Source organism: Alligator mississippiensis, chromosome 5, assembly GCF_030867095.1.
Source record: "Alligator mississippiensis isolate rAllMis1 chromosome 5, rAllMis1, whole genome shotgun sequence".
Classification (NCBI taxonomy): Eukaryota; Metazoa; Chordata; order Crocodylia; family Alligatoridae; genus Alligator; species Alligator mississippiensis.
In genome coordinates, this window is record NC_081828.1 from 190340932 (window position 1) to 190363901 (window position 22970).

The 22970-nt window shown below is 43.9% G+C and overlaps 1 protein-coding gene across 7 annotated transcripts in view; it reads right to left on the reverse strand.

Moving 5' to 3' along the window:
• Positions 1 to 22970, reverse strand: part of MPP7 (MAGUK p55 scaffold protein 7) — a 277171-nt gene that overhangs the window by 166035 nt on the left and 88166 nt on the right. For all 7 annotated transcript variants that reach the window (XM_059729112.1, XM_059729113.1, XM_059729114.1 and 4 more), the window contains one exon: positions 22175 to 22341. In XM_059729112.1, the coding sequence (XP_059585095.1) occupies positions 22175 to 22211 (37 nt within the window). In that variant the 5' untranslated portion in view covers positions 22212 to 22341. The remainder of the gene's footprint in view (positions 1 to 22174; positions 22342 to 22970) is intronic.

Below are 22970 nucleotides of genomic sequence, written 5' to 3' on the forward strand. Positions count from 1 at the left end.
TTTAAGTCACAATTAAGAGACCACTGGGTATTTTGTTCTATAAATATCTACATGAAAATGGTGATGAAGTAGTTTCAGCCTTAACTCAGGATTTCCCAGTAATTATTAGCATGTTATGTCATTCTTTAAGATCACTTTTTGGCATGAAAATGAACTATGTTTTTTGAATGGAGATTAAGATAAACACACACAACAGCTGGCAAACTGTATTAAGGGTAAGCAACCTCTAAAAAAAAAAAAATCAAGGTTCCTATACGTGAATTTTAAGATTTGGCAGATTATGAGGGAGTCAGTTTTATGAGAGTGTCTTGTTGTTATAGAAGGCTATGAATCATGTACCTGTACATTTCATAGATTCATAGACACTAGGATTGGAAGGGACCCTGGAGGATCATCGAGTCCAGCCCCCTGCCCCAAGGGCAGGAAGTCAGCTGGGGTCATAGGATCCCAGCAAGATAAGCATCCAAATGTGTCTTGAAGGCGTTCAAAGTGGGTGCTTGAACCACCTCCAGCAGCAGTCTATAACCAAACCTTGGGGGCTCGGACAGTAAAGAAGTTCTTCCTTATGTCCAGCCTGAATCGGTCTCGGCAGAGTTCGTGACTGTTCGATCTTGTCATCCGTTAGGGCACTCTGGTGAACAGATGTTCCCCCAGATCCTGGCGAACACCCCTGATAAACTTATAGGTGGCCACCAGATTGCCCCTGAGCCTGTGCTTTTCCAGGCTAAAGAGTCTCATGGCTCTCAGCCTCTCATCATAAGGTCTGTTTTCCTGACCTCTCTGATCATGCACGTGGCTCTCCTCTGCACTCTCTCAAGCTTCTCCACATCCTTTTTTAATTGTGGAGCCCAAAACTGGATGCAGTACTCCAGCTGCGGCCTCACCAAGACCGAGTACAATGGGAGAATGACGTCCCGGGATTTGCTTGAGAAGTATCTGTGGATGCAAGCCAGTGTTTTGCTCGTTTTACTAGCCGCAGCATCACATTGAAGGCTCATGTTCAATCATGACCCCCAAGTCCCTTTCATCTATAGTACTAACCAGCATAGCACCGCCAAGCCTATAAGCATGCTGCAGGTTTTTCCTTCCAAGGTGGTGAACCTTGCATTTTTCAGTGTTAAACACCATCAGGTTCTCGTCCGCCCATTTCCTGAGCCTGTCAAGATCTGCCTGGATCACCCTCCTGTCCTCAGGTGTGAATGCTTTATCCCAGAGTTTGGTGTTGTCAGCAAACTTGGCAAGACTGCTTCTGTCTACATGTGTACATCATTGATAAAGACGTTAAAAAGTATAGGCCCTAGAACAGAGCCTTGAGGGATCCCACTGGTCACTGTGCACCACGACGATTGGCTACCTCAACCACCACCCTCTGGGTCACACCGTGGAGCCAATTCCCCAACCAGAGGATCGTGGTGAGGACGAGGCTGCAGTTAGCCAGTTTTGCCAAGAGGTGAACATGGGATACCAGATCAACAGCTTTTTTAAAGGCAAGATATATGATGTCAATCGCTTCCCCCTGTCCAGGTGATAAGTCACCAGGTCATAAAAGGAAATGAGATTGGTCAAGCAAGACCCACCTGCAACAAACCCGTGCTGGGTATCCCTCAGGATATTGCCGTCAGCTAGTCTGCTAAGGATGGCCTCTTTGATTATCTTTTCCAAGACATTCCCCAGGATAGAGGTGAGGGCTGATGGGCCTGTAGTTTGCCGGATCTACTTTCCTCTCTTTTTTGAAGATAGGCACCACATTGGCCTTCTTCCAATCTTTGGGCACTTCACCAGAGCGCCAGGAGTTCTCAAAGATCCGTGCCAGGGGCTGAGCTATGATGCTCGCCAGCTCCTTGAATACCCTGGGGTGTAAACCGTCAGGGCCGGCTGACTTGAAGGTATCCAGCCTCTCAAGGTGTTCCTTCACAAGGTCAGCTTCGATGGAGGGTAAGGAATCTCCCTCACGCAGGCCTCCCTGACCCATAGTGGGCAGGGGCGTCCCATGGGACTGGCGAAAAACTGACGCAAAGTACCCATTTAGCAAGTTTGCTTTTTCATGGGCATTGATTGTCAGTTGTCCCATCTGGTTTAGCAGGGGTCCAATGTTGCCCTTGCTTTTCCTCCAGCTCCTCACAGATCTAAAAAAGGACTTTTTATTGTCCTTGATATTTGTAGCTAACTGGAATTCTGTCACAGCCTTGGCTTTCCTGGTTTGCTCTCTGCCAGTCCGGACCAGTGCAGAGTATTCCTCCTCAGTGGTGGTTCCAGTCCTCCATCCTTTGTAGGTCTTTCTTTTAAGACGCAGGAGGTCTGCTAGTTCTCTGGAGAGCCAAGGGGGCTGCTGTACCCTTTTGCTGCCTTTCCTCTGAGATGGGATAGATTTTGCTTGCGCGTACAGGACTGCTCCCTTGATGAGCAACCACTCGTCCTGAACTCCCCTCCCCTTTGGGTTGCAGTCCTTCAGGGCCTCACTGACGAGCCTCCTTAGCTTGTCAAAGTCAGCTTTCCTAAAGTTGAGGACTTCTGTATTACTGACTGACTTGCCAGCTTTATGGCAGATGGTGAAGGTGATCAGCTCGTGGTCACAGTCACCCAGCTTCCCTTTGATCATTAGGTCGTCAATTAGGTCATCCCCAGTTGCCAGTACCAGATCAAGCAGTGCTTTACTTCTCGTCAGCCCATAGACTTCCTGCGTCAGATAGAGCTCATCCACGCACGAGAGAAAGCTTTGCGACCGCTCAGATTTGGCTGAGTGCTCCTCCCACGAGATGTCTGGGTAGTTGAAGTCTCCCATGGCAACCATACACCGGGAGCACGCGGCCTCAGCCAATTCCCTGGCCAACTTCTGGTCAAGGTCTTGACCCTGGGTAGGGGGTCTGTAGTAGACTCCCACCATAGTATCCCCCCTGCCGTGTTCCCCACGGATTTTAACCCAGAGAGTCTCAAGTCATCCACCGTGGGTGCCAATGTCAGCTTGCCTGGACACATAGCTTTCCTCGACATAGACAGCTACACCCCGCCCCCTTTTGTCCACTCAATCCCTTCTGTACAGGGTATAGCCGTTTATACCTGTGGTCCAGTCATGGGTGGAGTCCCACCAGGTCTCCGTTATCCTTATGACATCATAGTTATTTGCATTTAGCAGGAGGACAAGTTCCTCCTGTTTATTCCCTAAGCTCCTGGCATTTGTGTATAGGCAGGCAAGTGTCCCCTTGGGGGCCCTTGCCTTGCCTACAGATTGTTCCAGGGCTGGGGCAGGGGTGGGATCCCTTAAATGCCTTGGCCTGCTGGCTTTGCAAGGGTTGCTTAGTGGGCCAGCAGTGGCGGTGGTTCCTCTGTCCCCTGGTGGGCTTAGTTTAAAGCCCAGTAGAGCAGGTCAGCCAGTCTGGCTGAGAAGAGCCTCCTCCCCAGTGGAAAGAGGTGGAGGCCATCCCTTCCCAGCAGCTCGCTGCCTGTCAAAGAGCGGACTGTGGTCATGGAAGCCAAAGCCTTCCCGATGACATCAGTGCTGCAGTCTTTGGTTAACTACCTGAATCCTCCTCTCCCTCCTCAGCCCGTAGCCCGAGACTGGGAAGATCAAAGAAACTACCACCTGCACCCCCAGACCCTTTAGCCCCACTTCCAAATCCCCGTAGCGCACCTCATGACCTGGCTGGGAGTGCTCCGAGCCGTGTGATTGGTGCCCACATGAATAAGGAGCATAGGGTAGTGGATAGTGGGCTGGAGCAACTCAGGGATCTTTTCTGCAATGTCTCGGATTCTGGCTCCCAGGAAGCAGCAAACTTCCCAGGCTAAGGGGTCAGGGCGGCAGATTACCCTCTCATTCAACACACATTAACCAAAGCAGTGACAACACTGGTCAAGCACACTCTCTTGGACAGTCAGCAGGCCCCTGGACTTCAGGCCCAGTGTGCTGAACCACTGCACTTCTTCTGACGCAGTTCTAGCTCCAGCAAGATTTCTGTATCAGTAAGTCTCTTCATAGTTCATTCACCTACCCCAAACATGCAGGTGTGATTCATAGATTCATAGATGTTAGGGTCGGAAGGGACCTCAATAGATCATCGAGTCCGACCCCCTGCATAGGCAGGAAAGAGTGCTGGGTTTAGGTGCGACTCACTCTCAAGTTTAAAGCAAGAATACAGTAGCTATAAATCATAAGGCATGGTAGCAAAATAAAATTTATAAGTAGGGAACTACCAAAAATTGAGGCAGTATATCGGCGATTTTGCAGGCTGACTGCAGTGCCTGCCACCATTTTTATGGGTTTCTCACAGGAAGCCCCACACCCTCCTGTCGCTGATTAGCTGAAAGGCCCTGGTGGCCCCGCCTCTCAAGGGTTGCCTTGTGTGGCTCCGCCCCTCACCACTGATTGGCAGAGAAGGTCAGGGACACACAAAAAGTAGCCTTCACGGCCAAGCAGTGGTGGAAGGAGAAGGGGGTCATCTGCCATTTTGACTAGCACAACAACAGCCTTACAGACTAAATCTGTGGAAAGGTAAAACTTTAAATTGCTTTAAAAATGGGGGAAAGAGTACTCACCATAGAGAAAAATGCATGCAGCTGTCCAATTTAACTGTTATGCAATTATCCAGAAGCATAGGGAAGCAGACAGGTGCCAAACGCAAAGCACAAGTGGTGACTTCATTTGGCAATTACAAACACACAGCTGCCAGCAGCAGCTACTTTTTTGCCCTCCCTGTCCCCCGAGATAGCACCCAGAGCAGTTGCCCCTATCGCCCCTCCACCCCTAGTTACACCACTGTTATTTGTTCATTTATATTAGTACAGAAGTGGACAGATTGGGATAGCTTGTACTAGTTTAGTTAAATACTGGTATAACTGTTCTGTCTCCAGTCAAAGTCTATTCTATTCAGGATCCTATGCAGCATCCAGCACCAGAAAAGTTTGAAGAAGTTTTAAGAAATAATTAGCAACTGATTTACATGATGATTTTTGCCCATCTTTCCAAATGAAATTTATAATTATTTTTGTTATTGCAGAGAATATGCAGTTTGTATTTACTCTATAGTAAGGATAAAAGAAGTGTGGCTTATATTTATTAGTACTAAAGACATTCAAGATACTTTGCTTATTTAAGAACAGCATAAATCATCAGCTGAACAAATTTCCTCACATTGCCTAGACAATGCCCCTATACCAAGATGAAGAGGAAACGCCCAGGTTAATGGAAATTAAGTTTACCATATGTATTCAAATTATTGCCTCTCAACTAAGATGCTCATAGAGGCGCCTTTACCTTTAAAATGTCAGTAATTTTGTGGTATAGATACCTAGCACCAAATCACTTGACCTAAATCACAAAATTTGCATTTGATGAAACTGGTTTCTACTCGCTACTAATCTAGGATGTTAACTGCATCCCAGATGTGCAAAACTTTCAGGGGCTGATCCAAGAGCCACTGAAGGTAATGGAAAGAAATTTTAATTCTCTCAGCAGTAAGGATCTTAACTATTTAAATAGTATTATTGTTCCTTCAATATCACAGCACTATTTTAAAAGTAAAATAGCTTATAGAAAAGCTCAGGTACACCCCCTCTTCTTTGATTCAATTAGTCTATAGCAGGGGTGGGCAATAGGGCTGTGCGAAGCTGTGGTAGCTGATTTGATTTGGAGGAGATCAACGATCCTACAGCAAGGGAGGGATTGGGACTGGGGCTGAGACAAGCTGCCCAGTCTGAGCAGGGGGGACACAGGACTCAGGGAAGGGGGGCTCCTGCCACTGCACGCTGTTGGTCCAAGCGGGCATGGGAGAAGGCGTGTGCCCCCAGATCTGCACGGGGTGAGCTGGGCTGGGCCAGGCTGTGCTCCAGGAGCAAGCTGCGCCTGCTTCACCCACCCCCCGCCCCAGCTGGGCAAGTGGCAGCAAGGCATAGCCTGGCTCCCAGCATTGCTGTGCCCACATCGCCCCCTGCCCTGGCTGGACAAACAGCGGGAGGGCATAGCCCACACTCCCAGTGCCTTCCACCACCCGCCTGGAACAGGGCCCAGCCCAGCCCACCCTGTGCACATCCAGGGGCACATGCCCACTCCCATGCCCTCCTGGACCAGAGGTGCATTCTAGTGTGCAGTGGCAGAAACCCGCCTCCCCAAGTCCCATGCCCCAGCTGGGCAGCTTGTCCAGCATGGTCGAAGACTGCTGCCTGTTTAGTCTATGGCCGAATCTCCAAATCAGGGCTAAATCTTTTAATCTGATTCAGCCTAATCGAATCAGGACAGCGACTCGAATCACTGAATTGAATCACTGCCCCTCTGAATCAGCCGAATCAGAATCAAATACTTGCCACCTTGCACAGGCCTAGTGGGCAAACTGTGGCCTGAGGGCCAGATCCAGTCCACCAGGCACTTTCATCCAGCCCACAGGTGCTCACCAACAAACTGTACCCCATCCAGCCCTTCTGCTCACAAGGGTGCAAGTGAAGCACTCAAGCATACATACCCGCAACATACACTATTGTGCCTCACTCCCACCCTTGTGGGCAGAAGGGCCCAGCCCTGACAGCAGCAGCATCCAGGCAGGGTTGCAGCTGCCGTTGCTGCAACCACCAGAGGACCTGCTTTGCTTCTCTAGAGTCCTTCTTGCTCCAGGCAGCAGGTAGGGAAGTGGCAGGGATGAGCTGCAGCTGGGTAAGGGCAGGGAGCGTGGGGCTGGGGCAGACGGCAGCACGCAGCTGATGCTCGGGGGTGGGCAGTGAGAGCACAGAGCTTGGCTGGGCAGGCTGTGGGTGTGAGGGAAGGTGGGGAAGACCCCTCACAAGCTCCTCCACATGGTACACAGCCTCCACTGCCAGCAGCAGCAGCAGGTGGCTCATGCCCTGCACAGGCACTGGTGCTCAGTGGCGTGCAGCTCTGGCCAACGATGTGCATGGGGGGCGAGGAGCGCAGCCTGCTCAGCCCACTTCTATCATGGGGGCTCTGAGTGGTGCGCCTGCAACTCCCATACATGTGCCACCAAGGAAAGCCTGGCACTGGAGCCAACTTCCTTTCCTGCCCCTTGCCACGCAGGTCCTGGGACTACACCAGAAGTGGAGGGGAGCCCTGGCCCCTGCTTCCCCATGGAGTCCTGGGACTTGCACAGCAGGGGGTGGGGAAGGCAGCTGGTGATACGCGAGTGCAAGAGCTGAAGGCATGCCACATGGAGCCCCTCCAATAAAAGGCAGGCTGCACTCCTCACCCCAACACGCAGCACTGGCCAGAACTGTGCACTGCTGGGTGTCAACACCGGGCATGAGTGCCCCTGCCTGCTACTGCTGCTGGCAATAGGGACTGGGCACTGTGTGGGGGGTCCCCACACCCCTCCACCCTCCCTCACACCCACACCCTGCCCCTACATATACACACACTCCAACACATCCTATGCCCCCCCCACACACAGCCACACCCCCTGACACACACACCCTCCACACATCATATACAAGAGCAAGACTATTTTTGAGTTATTATGCAATCACCTGTATATAAAGTATGCAAACACAAATCATCAAATATTTTTGTAATAAAATTAAAAGGTTAAAGTAGGTGTTTGACTTTTAGTGTATGATTTGGTCTTTTCTGGTTCCAAGACAGTAACCCTCCCCTCCCAAAAGAAGTATTCCCCTGGGGTGGGGGGCAGGATTTCCAGTGGCAAAAGCCAGGGGTTAGGGGCAGGACTTCTGGTCCCAATCTGGCAGCCAGAGGGCAGGGAAACTGTCAAGGGGTGGGGCCACCTATGCAGCCCTCAACAGCTCACCAAAACTCATTTAAGTGGCTCTCCAGCGAAAATAATTGCCCACCCCTGGTCCATAAGGTGCAGCTCTTCCTTACCTCCTTACTGACTTCAGACTCACACAGCTAACTATCTCTCTCTACTTCTAAGAGCGTAACTTTCCACACACACAAAAAAAATCCAAACAAACAAACAAAGAAAAACAAAAAACCTCTGTTTTTGTAGCTAAGACTTTCCAGCCCTGTGAGCCCCACCCCACGCTGCTGCTGCTGCTATGAACAGTGGGGAGGGGAGTTTGCACCTGGCGACAAGCAACACCCCCCCCACCTCCCCCTCTCTGCTGGCTGTTGTCGGGGCCGGGCAGTGGTGGTGGCAGCAGGGGGAGTGCGGCAGCAACGGCACAGGGGTGCTGCCACCAGAAACCGCCCCTTCCCTTTCCTGCTCCCCTCTCTCCCCTCTTCCCCACCACTTCCCCCTCCCTGCCGGCTGCTGTTGGGGGGCAGCGCATTAGCCATCCATAACGCTCCGGGCCCTCACAGCCAATTGAAACACCCTCTCAGGGGCGTGTGTACAGTTGGCCAGGAGCTTTATGGACAAACATACAGACAGACAGACAAAGGCTTTTATTATATCTATATATCTATATGCCAGTTGAACACAATGTTTTATTGATATATTTAACATTTTAAAGCAACTTGGAAGGCTACTAGTGCCTCAATCGTTATAGTAAAATTAATTACCTGCATTTTTGGGGGGTTTATCGTGAAAAAATTAGAGTTCCCCTTGCCCCCTTCATGCATCAGGACACAGGTCTAGCTGCAGCTGTCCTCCCAGCTGCTTTGTAGCAGTGAGCAGCCCTGATACACCGGTGCCTTGCCCTTGCCCATGCCATTGCACCTCACTCCCAAGCCACAGCCCTCACAGCCCTGTCAGTGCCCCACACTCCCAATCCACAGCCTTCCACAGTTCCAGTCCTGATGGTACCCCTCACTCCTGACCCGCAGCCCCCAGCCCTGCCAGAAGGGGCCTCCAGCTGCCAGGGCTACAGGACCATCCTGTCTGCACCCTGGCTTGAGGGCACCAGCCACAGCCAACCAGAAGGTGCCCCAGCTGCTGCAAGCATGGCAGATTCCTGCCCCCTACCACACCCTACTGCAGCAGCATGGCTGGAATAGCACCCATGGGGGGCAGGGGGAGGATGAGGACTGCCTGCTGCGAGGCTCGGGGTGCCCTGCCCTGCTGCTCTCCCCTAAGGATCTCCATGGCCCAACAGGTGGAACCAACATGGGAGGGCCAAGCAGGGACAAGGAGGCTTGGTGCTACCACCACGAGACCCCATGCCACCTAAGCCACCATGTTGAGGTGCCCACTGCTAGTCCAGCAGCAGCGTGGGGGTGGAGGGGCAAGCAAAATTTCACGCCGCTGCCCCTGCTGCTGCCAAGCAGGCAGGGGGTGCCTCACCATGTGGCATGGCTGGCGCTGACCTCATGGCAACAGCACCAAGCCTTCCTGCCCTGCTCTGCCCTCCTGTGCTGGGTCCCACTTGCTGGACCAGAGACAGCCAGGCTGCAGCCCCGCACTTCACTGTGGTCACACAAATGTAGAGGGCATGTGCCCCACTCCTCCCCGTCCCATGTGACCTATTCCCCCCAAATTACCTCTATTGCTGCCTGGTGCTGTACTCCTGGCCAGGGCCACATACCTGTGGCACCCCCAGCCCCTTGCAAGCTGGAACCCATGTTTCCCCTTTCCCACAGCAAATGGAAAACCCGAATTCTTGCATATAACACTGCCACTGAGCAGGATCAAGTCCCTGAAGCCCTGGGAGCAGTAGTGGCCCAACCCTGTAGGACAACAGCCCCAGCAATGCTTGCAGATGTTAATTAAGCAGATCATCTGTGCAAGGACACATTTGATCTTGCTACAAATTCAACATCAATTTATACCCTTAGAGATATACCACAGAAATTCAATTCTAAGCACTGTTAGTCCAAATGAGGCATTTCTCACAATTTTACCTCCAGCTTTAATAAAATTTGATGTTTTTCTTAAAGCTTTAGCCTGTCAACCCAGGCCCCGTGCTCCTGCCACCCTGCCCTAGGCCCCTGCTAGCACTGGCCCTGGTGCACCAGTGCGGGCCCCACGCTCCTGCCCAGCTGTTCCTGCACTCGTGTGCCCCGTCACTGCCACTCTCCCCCTGCCTGGTGCCCCATTTCCCTGCTTCCCTGCCCACTGCTGCCACTCCTCCCCACCCTCTGCCTGCCCATTAGCCACTACAGTACCACACAGTTACTGGCTACATCACTAGACCACAGGATTCAGCAGGAGCTGGCCCAACCTCTGCAATTGTCACCTGCCTCCATGCGGCTCCCGCTGCATCCTGTGGTCTCAGCCATGCAGCAGGAATGTGGTGCTGGAGTGGCAAGTGGGGGTGGAGTGGGGATGGAGAAGGGGCAGGAGAAGGGCAGCAGTGGCAGACAGTAGGGGGAAGTGGTGGCAGTGAGCAGGAGCACAGAGCCCATGTCACTGGGGGGGGAGGAGTGGCAGGAGCACACAGCCCAGGCTTGCAGGAGCGCTGGCCGGGGCTCCACCTGCTGTGTTGGGGGCTATGGGCAAACCCTCCCCCCAACACATGCTACAACAGACCCTAGCCACCCTCCACCCCACACACTCAAAGCCCCCCCCCGAACCTCATCTCCACCCACATCCCACATACACACCCACACATATCTATCCCCCACAAACCTCCACACACACACCCGCAACCTCCCCGACAAACCTCCACATACCTATACCCACCACACAATATACAAGAGTGAGACTTCATTTTAAGCTATTATACAACCAAGCAAACGCATGTAAATTAGGACAAAAATATATATTTTTAATTAAATTAATGAATGTTGTAGTAGATGTTTAATTTTTTTCGAATAAATTTGGTATTTTTGTGGTTCCGAGATGGCAAACCCCCTTGCTGAAAGGAGTATTTCCAGGGGAAGGGGAGGGACTTCTGGTGGCAAAAATCAAGGGTTAGGGGGTGGGACTTCTGGTCCCAAGATGGTGACCAGGAGGCGGAGCACCTGTCAAGGGGCGCGGCTACTTTGCAGCCCCCCTCGACAACTTGCCAAAACTCAGTAAGCAGCCCTCCAGCTGAAATAATTGCCTGTCCCTGATCTAAAAGTACAAAACATGGATGATTTAAAAAAAAAAAAAAAAATCCTAAATGTATTAAAAACGTAGGAAACATTTGGATCCCAATTTGTGGTATTTAAATGTCTGGGGTCAGCAATGCTGTAGATAGCTTTGCACAAAACAACTGGGGTTTTTCTTTTTAATATTCTTTAATTGTTCTGATTAAATTTTCTTAACTTTCCAAGCTAATTAGGTTTCCATAAACTAGCCTGATTCAAAACAAACAAAGCATCTGTCAGGATTTCCCAAAATTAAGTTAGTTTAATTTCAGGATTTTGTATCATAAGCATATTTTACATAAAAAGTCTTTATGTATTTATTCAGATTTCTATTAAATAAACCACTTATTCAAAGGCCCAAGTTAATATGAAAAAGAAATAACTTAGACAAGATAAACAAAAAGCAGCAACTTCCAAAATCTGAGGGAGGAAAGACTTCTAAACACCCCAACCCCCCCACAACTCTAAAAGTTGAACTCAAAGACATTTAGCTCATCCCTCTCCCTTCCAGAAAGTTTTGGGAAAGAACCCAAAGTTTTGGGAAAGAACACATCTTCTACACTTACTGCATCTTTTACATGCAGGTAAAATAACTGCTTGTTAAATACTGAGATACCTTAGTGGCAACAAAACCACATCTAGTCCAAGGAGACTTCTAGATACTAGTATGTTTATATCAAACATCATTCTAATTCCTGAACAAGGGAAAAAGCATTATTGCTGTTCTTTTACAAATCTAAGAATCGTACTATTTATGCTATGATTATCTTTGGATTTTTTTTCTTTTGTATGGCTATCAGACTGTCAGGCTTAAAGTACATGGATGAATTCTGTATCAGCTTTTTAGATTCTACAAAAATCTCACCAGAAAGCTACATTCACTTTAAAAAAAACAAAACAAACAAAATTTTCAGGAGATGAAAGGCCAGGAGTTGCATAAATCTTCCCATTGAAATAAAACATATATTTTCTAAAACTAAGATTTAATTCAACTTAACACTTACTGAAAACATCTGTTCCTGAATTTTTTAGATTAGTTGTGAAAACAAGCAAAAGGGAAATGACTGCAGAGTGAGGTCCATGGTTATCTGTCAAGTGAAACCAATGAAATAAATTCATGCACAGAATAAGATGAGCATAGAATCTCAACACAATCCTGATAAAAAAGTCAAGAGAAGCAGCTTTACTGACTTTTTTTTTTTTTTTATGGACTTACCTGATCCTTTTGTTGTTTCTCCTAAAACTGATTAATACAATCTAGCGCTAATTAATCATGGAAATACAATGCATCAAATGGCATTTTCATGTAAAAAAATTAAGCTAACTTTGCACAACACTAAAATTTAAACCTCAGAAGTAGTGGAAAGAACTTAAATCAGAACCAAAAGGGCATATTTATTTTACAATTTTAGAAAATTGTTTCTTTTATGGTAATATATTCTATAGAAGACTGCTAGTTCCTAGGAGAAGAATAATGGCTAAGAAGTTGATGAAAGTGTTCCCGTAGTGAACCACTCACACTGCAGATTCCAGATGCTCAACATTCTTGACATCAGAATGGAAAAATTTACTGTTAGTCTAGAGAAATTTAATATCACCATTCTTGTCATATCCTTCATAGCTTCATTATTAGGACAAGTCTGTGGAAGCTATAAACCAGTGCTAAATGATAAAAAATATGGTCTCTGCGTTCCATCACTCTTACATACTACAAGAAAATACTAACTTTGTTAGGAATAATAAAAAGTAAACAAATGGAGATGCATTTGCTTTCATATGTTAATTAATTTCTGAATTAGTATTTTGTATGGTAATGCCAGAGCTAAGACTAAAGCTTTTACTGTATCTAAGGGGTAATAAACACTAAAGAACATATATCTAAGCCCAGAACAACATTGTAAAATTTTATTGTATTAATAAAATGGGACACACCAACCTTTAAATTTTCCACTTTGTCAAAGGTAAAATAATCAGCACTGTTCGCTGCCATTTATAACAAGCTTACATTTTTCATATTTAAAAGGGTACTTTACAGTTCTATAAAGAATCAGACATTTTAGTTGTACAGAATAGCAGCATTTGCAAGCAACAAAAATACACTCATTTTGACATCATTTCTACTGTAAAATAATATCCAAATCACTAACACTGACTATCTGAAAATAATTGTATTTATGAAGTTTAAAATGAGATATTAGTGCTTGCATACAAGTTGAACTACAAACACAATGGGCACAGCACAGGCATGCGTTACAGCAGATGTGCTGCAGTGCTCCTTTAGGTCCTGACTGCAGATGTGTTTAATTTGATGCACTAATCGGTAGTCCCACTGAAGTATGTAGGACTATTGGCAGCCTTTAAACAGGTGTACAGCTCTTGCAGGATGAGGATTACAGTAATTAACTCCTTCCTACCTTCAGCAACATCTTTAAAAATAATACATGTTTTAGAGAGTTATCAGAAAATATGCCTGATTTTCACAGTAACGAATAGCCATAGCTAGTAGGGAAATCAGTGACAGCTGCAGGTAAAAATCATTAGGGCTATGCGAAGCTTCGGTTCCTGATTTGATTTGGAGGAGATATGGCAGCCGAACCTCTGAATCCAAATTGAATCGTGAGACCAATAAAAAGGTACAAATAGATTTGAAGTCTCTAAATCGATTTGGAAAAGATTCAGAGATTCGGGCAGTTTCCACTCACTGTCACAGGGAGCTGGACCCAGACTCCGTGCTGGTAAGTAGAGGGCCGGAGGACGGGGGAGGGGACCATAAGGGGACCCCCACCAGGTCTCATCCCCTGCCTGCTCCCCCAGCCTCCCTGAGTGCTCCCCAATCCCTGCCTGCTCTCCCAGCCCTGTCAATGGCTGCCCTGCCCAACCCCAGCATCCTGGCACTTAAAAAAAAAAAAAATCCCCACAACTCACCAGCTGTCAAGGCCTCTGGGGGCAGAGCCCCCCCACATGCACTGTGGGGTAGTGAGGGGCAGCAGAGATCACCCCTCCACCCGGCATGAGCCAGCAAGTGCAGGGCTTTTTTTTTTTTTTTTTTTTTTTTAAGTGCTGGGAGAGTGGGCAAGGGATGGGGCCTGTTTGATTGGGAGATTCGGGACAATGATTTGAATCACCAAATTGAATCACTGTCCCCGGAATAGGGAAAATCTGAATCTGAAGTGAATACTAGCCGCTTCGCACAGGCCTAATAAGCATCTCTGGGGACAAGTAAAAGCAAAGCGAACAAACGAAAAATCCCACACCAGACTATTCAGTCTTAATTTCTTTTTAGAGATCATAATTCAAGTGTCAATATACATGGGTAGTATATTTTAAGCACAGTGTTAATTTTTTTTTTTCACCCCAGAGATATTATAAATGATTGTCATACTGACTTCTAAGGATAAGACTGCAAACCTATTTAGGGTACTAACCAAGAGATGGTATTTTAACTTTAAATTTGTATCTATATTTCATTCTTCTGAATTACATCATTTAGAGAACCCATCTTAGAATAATGTTATGACAAAAAAATTGAAAGGAAGTAATCTAGGTCATTTAACTGCCTGATTTTTTAGTATTCTTTCTGGAAAATGGAAAAGTCTTTAATTTTAGAACTTGGCTACAGGAACTAAAGAATCTTCAGTTGTTTGAAACTGTTACTGGTCTTTTAGGATTTGCCTCAACATGTGTATTTCAGATTTAGCACATTACAGATTGTTACATTCCGAGTCAAATTTGATAGTTGCAAACGATTAGCATTCACATAGTGAAGGACAGAATGTTATACTGTTCACATGCTTACATTCACCTGATCACTGGTGCCTTTTTTTTACAAGTCTGAAGTCATTCGCATATACTTACTGCATACAATGTTAGTGGGCATAATATTCTGCAGATCAAATATGCTTTTACTAGTAATTTAAAATGTTTCCATCAAATCACTCACACTGTGGAAATCTGCAATAACAACAAGATAAGAATACTGATCTGAAGTGACCTATGACAAACAATCAGTGGATAGTAGAAAGCTCATGTGTTTATTTTCTACAAACCCCAGTGGCTTTACTCCTTGCAAAGAAAGTTTGCATAGTTATGACAACCTCAAATGCCCTAGAAGAACTGACTGGCCATTTGTACAGACATCAGTTATGGTGAGTCATTTGCCAAGAATCTGCACCTACATCTTCAACACCAGAGGAGATAAAGGTATCTGGCATACAGTCAGAAAAGAACTTACTCCAGCATTAGGATGTCCAGGATACAATCACTGAGCATTCTCGCTGCATTAACTCTAAAGTCACAGATTGCAAGGGTAAGAGTAAGGGACTCAGTACTGGAGAGGAGTGGTATGGAATACCAAATGTGACTTTACAGCTGCAAAGGAGGGAAAACAATTTTCCATTAAGAGATTGAATGAAGCCTTCCAACAGTAGGAGCCAAAACTATTTATTACTGAATTGAGCCCAAAGCTGCTGGAAAACTTCATTTGATTACCATGAATTTCAAGCTTCATACTATGTTCTAGAGTAGATCATGCAGACAACTACTGATTTACTTTACAGTTAAGGAGCAAAACATTTTTACTGTGAAGCTGGGTATACCCCTAGTGCACTAAAGGTAAACGCTCCCACTGAACAAGTGTAGCATTCTGAATTAGAATTTAAGCCAGCAAAAATCACCAGGAGGAAGATGCCCAGCATTAAAAAGACATCAAGATGATGCACTGTCTCAAGGGTATGTTTAGATAAAATAAAACACTCATTGAAAAAGAGTGGCAACTATTTCACAGATTCATAGCATGCATATATATAATTTTCCATACTAAACAACTAGAAATTAGCAGGGACATTTTTAATTACCTTAAATCAGAATCTAAATGTCATTTAGATTAACAGTTTTAGGACTAACAGTAAAATAGTCAGTCTTTGACCTGAACCACAGCATCCCCTGACAGTAAATGTACACAATATGCTCTGCCGGCTAATCTAGATTCTGGCACTGTTACACGTGTGTGCTACTACATAATTCTCTGCTCTAGTCAAAGGACATCTGGCACAAGTTGGAGCTGTCTACTGTTCATGCAATATTGGCTTTCATTCCAACAAGAATGACTATTTATTAAGGCTTTTGGTTTGAAAACAAGCTATATTGTGTTGTAGTCTCAAATTTACAGAATTTTAATATAACTTGATCCTTATTTGAGAAAAATTAAAATGAACCCAGCTGCCAAATATGAGAAGTTAGGGGTATATTTGTGTGCAAGTAATAATAGTAATAGTTTTAAGGAATTTACCACTGGTAAATATAACTACACACATTTTTTAATTCCAGGGTTTTGCTTTGTTTTTTAAGGAAAGGATTAAACCTTTTAAAAGAAGGAAAGCTTGTGCCATGAAATTATTCTACTAACCACCATGAAAAGGTTACTAGCAACGTAACTAAAGTTACATCAATTGAGTTTGGTTTTAAAAAATAAATCTGATTGCAGTTAGGATTCATTTGAATCTTAGTTTCATACATTTTCAGTACTAATGCAAGCCTGCAAGACATTTAACGCCTCTAGATCCCAGCCCCATTTGGGTTGCTATGACTTTTGCTTCAACTGGCATATCAATTTTCATGCTGATATGACTATCCATATGAATTTTAGCATGGTATGAAAATTAAGCAGTGTTGCTGCAGCCCTAACCATGGTGCAACTAAAGGCGACAGTACTATATTACACTTCCTTTGGAACATCTTTACAACCTTCACATCTAAAAACACAGACAGTGCTCCTGTTATGTATGCCATCATAAATATAAAACACAAGTAATCGTGTCAAATTAGAACATATGGAATTCATTCCCCTTGTAAAACAAAATTTTAGTGGAACATGTGAACAGTCCACTTGGACCAGTACTCCACTACAACACTTGGGGCTGAGAGTCCTCTAGGAAACAACTACATCTGCTACAGCCCTTTTCTTCACCAGAATGGAATGGTTGGAGATGTTTCCTCTGACATCCCTAAACCAATAATGGTAGATGTAAGGGAGAATAATGGATAAGGGATAGATCACTCTAGATCTATCCAGTTCAATGATCTCTCTCTAGTATCTACTCCTGCCAGTGTCAGAGATGGGATACTGGAATAGATGGACCATTGGTCTGGCTAATGGCACATCTTACATTATGTTCTTAGTCTCCCTCTGCTTTCAATAGCAGTGCACCCACAGCTCCCAGCAACAACTTTTGTATATATAACAGAAGATGGGGAGTTGCCTTACGTTTAGTTACTTCCTATTTGTACTGCATTAGCAGGACAGAACCTGCTGTTACCTCCTGGGACCTGCCATCTGCTTACTTGGGAAGTGCACATACCTCTCTCAGTATGGTGCCCTTTCACAGTTTTGACACCCATTCAACTTCCTTTTCAACCCAGATGTTATTTAAAATTTGGCAATGAAAAGGTTATATGTTAAAATGGGTACCAAATAAATTAAAATGAATGAAGTAGTGGAAGTGAAATCTATTTGCAAAAAAATTAAGGTGGATTAGCAGCTTCTAATGACCAGTGAACATAAAGTCAGCTCCAAACTTTGTCAGCACTTGGAATTTTCTATTTGGGAACAGAGGCCACGTATAGCCAACAAACCTGGCAAAGCACTACAGTGAAATATTCAGGCAGTAAGCAGTGCAAGTATATCAACAGTGTTGCAGCCCTCATTTCTAAACATAGAACAAAATTCTGACTTCAGTTATTCTATTATAACTATACCACCCCATTATCAGACATGTCACACTAGTTGTCTGGGGTCAGAATCTGTCCAATAAAGTTTGGATTTATTGTGGACAATACATCAGTCACAAAAGAACCAGTTTGATTTTCAGATCCCAGAATGAGTTTCTAAAGACAAGTTAGAAAAAAACATTTCTCTCTTGTAAATTTAGCACATCTGATATGGAGTTATTGTTATAAAAGGAATCTTCCAGCATAATTTGTATAGTATTTTTATAATAAAACCACATTCTGACGCTTTAAAATGGAGTCATCTTGGTCCATTCCTGTAAATGACAAAATTAACATCAACTTCCATGGGGACAGGATTTCTGGCTCAAGTCTTTCTTAAGGTATCAAATGAGTAAGATTCACAGAAACTAGTTTTAAACATAGTTCACTGGATTAGGAGAGCAGGTTTATTTTCCACAACTTTAGCCTTTGTTGTCTAGCACATAAGCACATTCTGAATCTTTTGCAACAAAAAAACAACTTTCTTTTAAAGAGACTCTGGAAATAGCTAGGGGCCCTAGCTCAGGAAAGAATTTAAGATAGCTGCCTTGAGTCAGCATGGAATTCCAGGTTGTGAGGGAACAGTGGCACCACACTTTCAGAGTAATAGCACTAAGCAGGAAACAAAATGTAAAATCAGCATATAAGCCTTTATTAATTTAAGAAATCTTTTAATGAAAAGTATCTTCAGATTCTTAAAAGACTACGTTATGCAATTACATTTATGTAAAGATATTTGGATAAGAGTTTAACTACAGATTTAAAAGAAAAATTTGCACAATCCAGCAATCAGAATTATAAAAGAAAAACTGATCACCAAGATTACATAGGACACTAGCTTTAAAAAGAACGCTTGTACAACCGTTCTCTTTAGTCTCTCCATCTTACTTAAAAGTGGTTTAACTTAAGAACAGTAACTTAATGCCATTGTGAAAGCTACAAGTAAGACTGAAAACAAGGAAAGACTGAGGACCCTGACAAACATTACATTTAAGATGCAATTAACAGGTTAACCATGCCCTAAATAGTATCCTGGCCACAAGTTTGAGTCAATTTAAGGCATGATTAATACAGTCAACGAGCCAAAGTTATTCCACATGTAATGTAGAACAATTTTGCAATTCGTGCATCACACCTTAAACTGAATATGTGGCTAGTTAGGGCTGGCCCATGACAGATCCTGCAACTCAAGTGAATGTCAAGATGCAGCATGGAGCAGCCCCAGGGCCCAGGACACAGCTGTCCCCTACCCAGTTGGGCTGGATGCAGAACCAGTCCCTAGACTGTGGTTTATAGGTCATGATGTGTAGGGACTTTGGGATTGGGCTGTGGCATCCAGTGTCCCCTTGTATGGGGATGAGTAATAAATGTATGAGTCCCCTTGTATGGGGATGAGTAATAAATATGCCCCACTTCTGAACTTCTGACAAGCAGCTGATGATTGGGCTAGGGCTAGTTCTGGCCCCTAGTTCGGTCCCTGGCCCCAAATAACAATTAGATGATTGTCAGCATCTAGGTTTCAACTTGCCAATGCAAGGGGAAGGCAGTACACTGGCAGATAAGGTATAAATTGGGATCCAATCCAAAAATCATGCATCCTGCCACACAAATGGGGCATGAAAGGAGGTGCTATTGTTGGGACTGCAAATTAGATCCCATTGCACCTTAAATTGAGCATCTGTCAGCAGCCTGGGTAATGCAGGGAACTAATACAGAGGGCACCTTTCATCTCTAGGGCATTCTTACAAACCTGGATCAGATGGGTAGCGACTAAAATTAATCACCACCTGGTTGGTTTCTCATGGAAACAATTACAAAGACACTTTTAAAAAAAGGAAATCAGCAAGCATAACCTTTCTCCTTATTTTAGCATGGTATACAAATGTTTGCTAGGTGCCTCCCAAAACACATTCAAGAGACAGGATAACTGGCCAGCATTTCTGAGAAATAATTTCAGACAAACCATAAACAAAAAGGTTTTGTTGGGAAAGAAACTGAAGGAAGTATAGGTGGCATCACTAACAAAAAAAAAAAGAATCAACTGAACAAGAGCTGGTGCAGTGCCTGGGCAGAGAGTAATCTCAGCTCACTAATTTCTTGTACAAGAGCCTTCCCTGCCACCACAGTAAATCTGGGTCTAGTGGCCTTTGCACTGGTTCACTAAAACAGCATGTTAACTCTGGGGCATTCCAGATTAAACGTTATCATGAGCTGGAGCAGCTTCAGTTAAACTGCATTATACTTCTCAACATGTCAGATTCATGTATTTTATACAGAAAAGGACAGGAGAGGCATAAAATGGTGTTCCCACCAGGTACTGGCACAAGTAATAGACTGCATGTTCTTCTTTAAACCGAAGAGTGGGAGTATTTGGAGAAAAACAGCACTGCTATTTGGATGAGAAACTAGACCAGAAAATAAGGGAAATCCTAGTTGTGATATAAGCATTCTGCACAGGTAAAAACTGTTTTTTACTCTGCAAATATTACTTACCATCCCCTCCATGAGATGGGATGAAAAGGATCATCCCTTCCTCCAGAACTTCAGCCTTTGCTGGAGTAAAGAGTACCATTTACACCTTGCAGTACCTAAAACAGGATTTCTGGCCCATGGTCAAAATGTTATTTAAGCAATAAAAGGCAGATGGTGCCGTCATGGGTTATTAATATGTTTTTCAGGTTTGTGGGGATGGTTAAGCTTTGCCATTAATCACAATTATGGAAGATGTTTGGAACACCACATTATTTAACAGTACAAAGCATGTGCTTAAAAAAGCAAGATGTTTTAAAATTAAGTTTTTAAATTTTTCACACTTTTTCAAATATTTATTTTGTTTAATCAGAAATTCATTGTCACTGAGCTTTATCACCTGTGGGCTCATTTTCTTGATTAAATAATATCATAAGTCATCCTGTGTGCATTAGGTACCATTACCCTACTGCCCATCTCTACTCATTATTGAACGTGCCAAATTTCAGGAAATGCCAACAGATGTTCTTTAAGTGGTTCTCTGAAGGAAAGGTTGACTGACATAAAAAAAATTATTTGAGCACAGACCCTCTGTGATAAGTCCTCCAGAATTCAAGGATAAAGATCAACAAGCATACTAGCTGGACTCAACTGTCATGAAAGAGGAATGCAGTACCTCTCGGGGAGAGACTAAAGGAAATAAATTCCTGAAAATACAGCACAAGGACTAAGAGTCAGAGAAAGGAATAAGAAGAAATATAAAAAAGGTGAATCTAATTTTAGGCAGAGAATTTTTTTTTTGCTACCAAAGCTAGATTAATCTTTTATTCCTCTACACAAACCAGAAAGACTAATGAAGCAGAATTACATGTGTATTTTAGAACCTCCCTTAAAAATCTTCCTATCCCTTTCTAGATGCTCCTATTCCTTTCTGTGTACAAAACTATGTGATCAAGCAAAATGAGCACACACTCAATAACCAGGAATCCAAGTTCTAACCCACCTGGGGGAACTTTTTTTTACCATATGTCCTGAGGTAAAAGAGGATTATCTAACCTTGCTTATCCTACTGCTTTAGTTTTCTCTGCTCTAAAATGGGGCTAAACACCTTTTGCACTGGGATGCCATGCTTGTAACACCAGGATAGAAATTAAACCATTGCATACATCAATGGTTCTCAACCTTTTTTAGATGCAAGGCACTCCTCATTAGGCTCAAGGCACCCCTCAGAAAAGGCCATGTCTTACCATTTACTCATTTCTTGACTACAGGAACATAATTTAATTGTTCAAAGAATTAAAAAAAAAACACAAGAGTATACCAAAATATTTTTGACACTATGGATTCTTTGTTGAAATCTCTGGGTTTATCTTGTGAATCATCTGTGGATGCTTGTACACCTAATATTAAGAGGATCTTGTGGCACCCCAGGATGTTGCAGGACCCCAGCTGAGAATCAATGGCATACATTGTGTGTCCTAAAATTACCAAAAAGAAGAGTAATGCTTTTAAAAGCTATGGAAAACATTTATCTCTGCATTGCCACTATCTATATTCAAAGGTGGGAATGAGGCCCTCCATGGAAGACAGTGTAGAAGAGAACTTGAGAAAAGTCTTTTAAAAAAAAAGGGAGGGGGAAAAAATACCCCAAAACAGTTTGAGTTCAGAAATATCATCACTCATATCTGTAATTCACAGAGGGGATAGTCTAGACTGTTGCAAACATTGGGGCATGTAAAATGATTTCATTCATGCACTTTTTTTTTTTTTTAAGTTAACATTGTAGAAGCCAAAGACTGAACACAAATTCTTGCAAACATTATATAATCTGTTTGGAGGGGGTGGGGGAGGTTAATCACTGATGTTTAGTATATTTATATTAACTACAGGGAGAAGAGGTTAAGTTTAAAAGTGCTAGTTTAGCCAACTGTTATGGCTGCAATTAATAATCTTTTTGATAAATTCTGTAGATAAAGGTTGTAGACTTAACAAATAGACCTGGAGGAAACATGCAGTCCTCCAAGGTTTGCGTACCTGTGTCACTTCCAGATCCAGTTGATAAAGCTGGCATGATTTAGTCTACAGAATATCACACAGGAACGTTAGAATAGCACTCCACAGCCAGAAGGCAGCAGTTAATTTCAGCTGAACTGCTTGCAGCCAAGTTGTCTACAAAGATTTATGCAATCTCCAAGCTTCCCCTAGAAAGAACAGAAACAGAATTTTACAATAAAGAACTGTTAAACTGTAAATTACTGCAGCTTAACTATGTCAAAAAACTTCTTTAAAACTTGATCTAGTTAGTAGCTTGCAGTCCTTCCGAAACACTCTCAATACTGCCTAAGTCCAATCATTATTGCTAAACAAGCTTTTGATTTAATTTTAGGTTTTCAATTAAAAACAAGAGTGCACTGTGTTTATATTAGACTGTTAAGACTTTTTCCCAGGTGAAGCAAGTTTGTTTTCTTCAGTCCAGTCTTCAATCCCATGCTGCTGTAAAAATCGTTTAACATTTCCCTTCTATAAATTACATGTTTTAACCCTAGAATGTCAAGTATTTTGGAAATAAAGGGCTATTTTCCCCAAACAGTGAATACTTTAAAATTGCTCGCTGTTCACCAGAACCACTGTTGTTAACTCTAATATCAATTTAAATAAGGCCTCCATTTAACTTCCAATTACATTATATTTTTTTTCAATTCATTTAGCAACTGATATGCAATTCATGTTTACAGTTTGGAATACAGATTAAAACTTCAAGATAAATTCTTAAATACACACTTTGAGAACATGTTTTCAGCTGGCATAAATGAACATAGCTTTATCGACT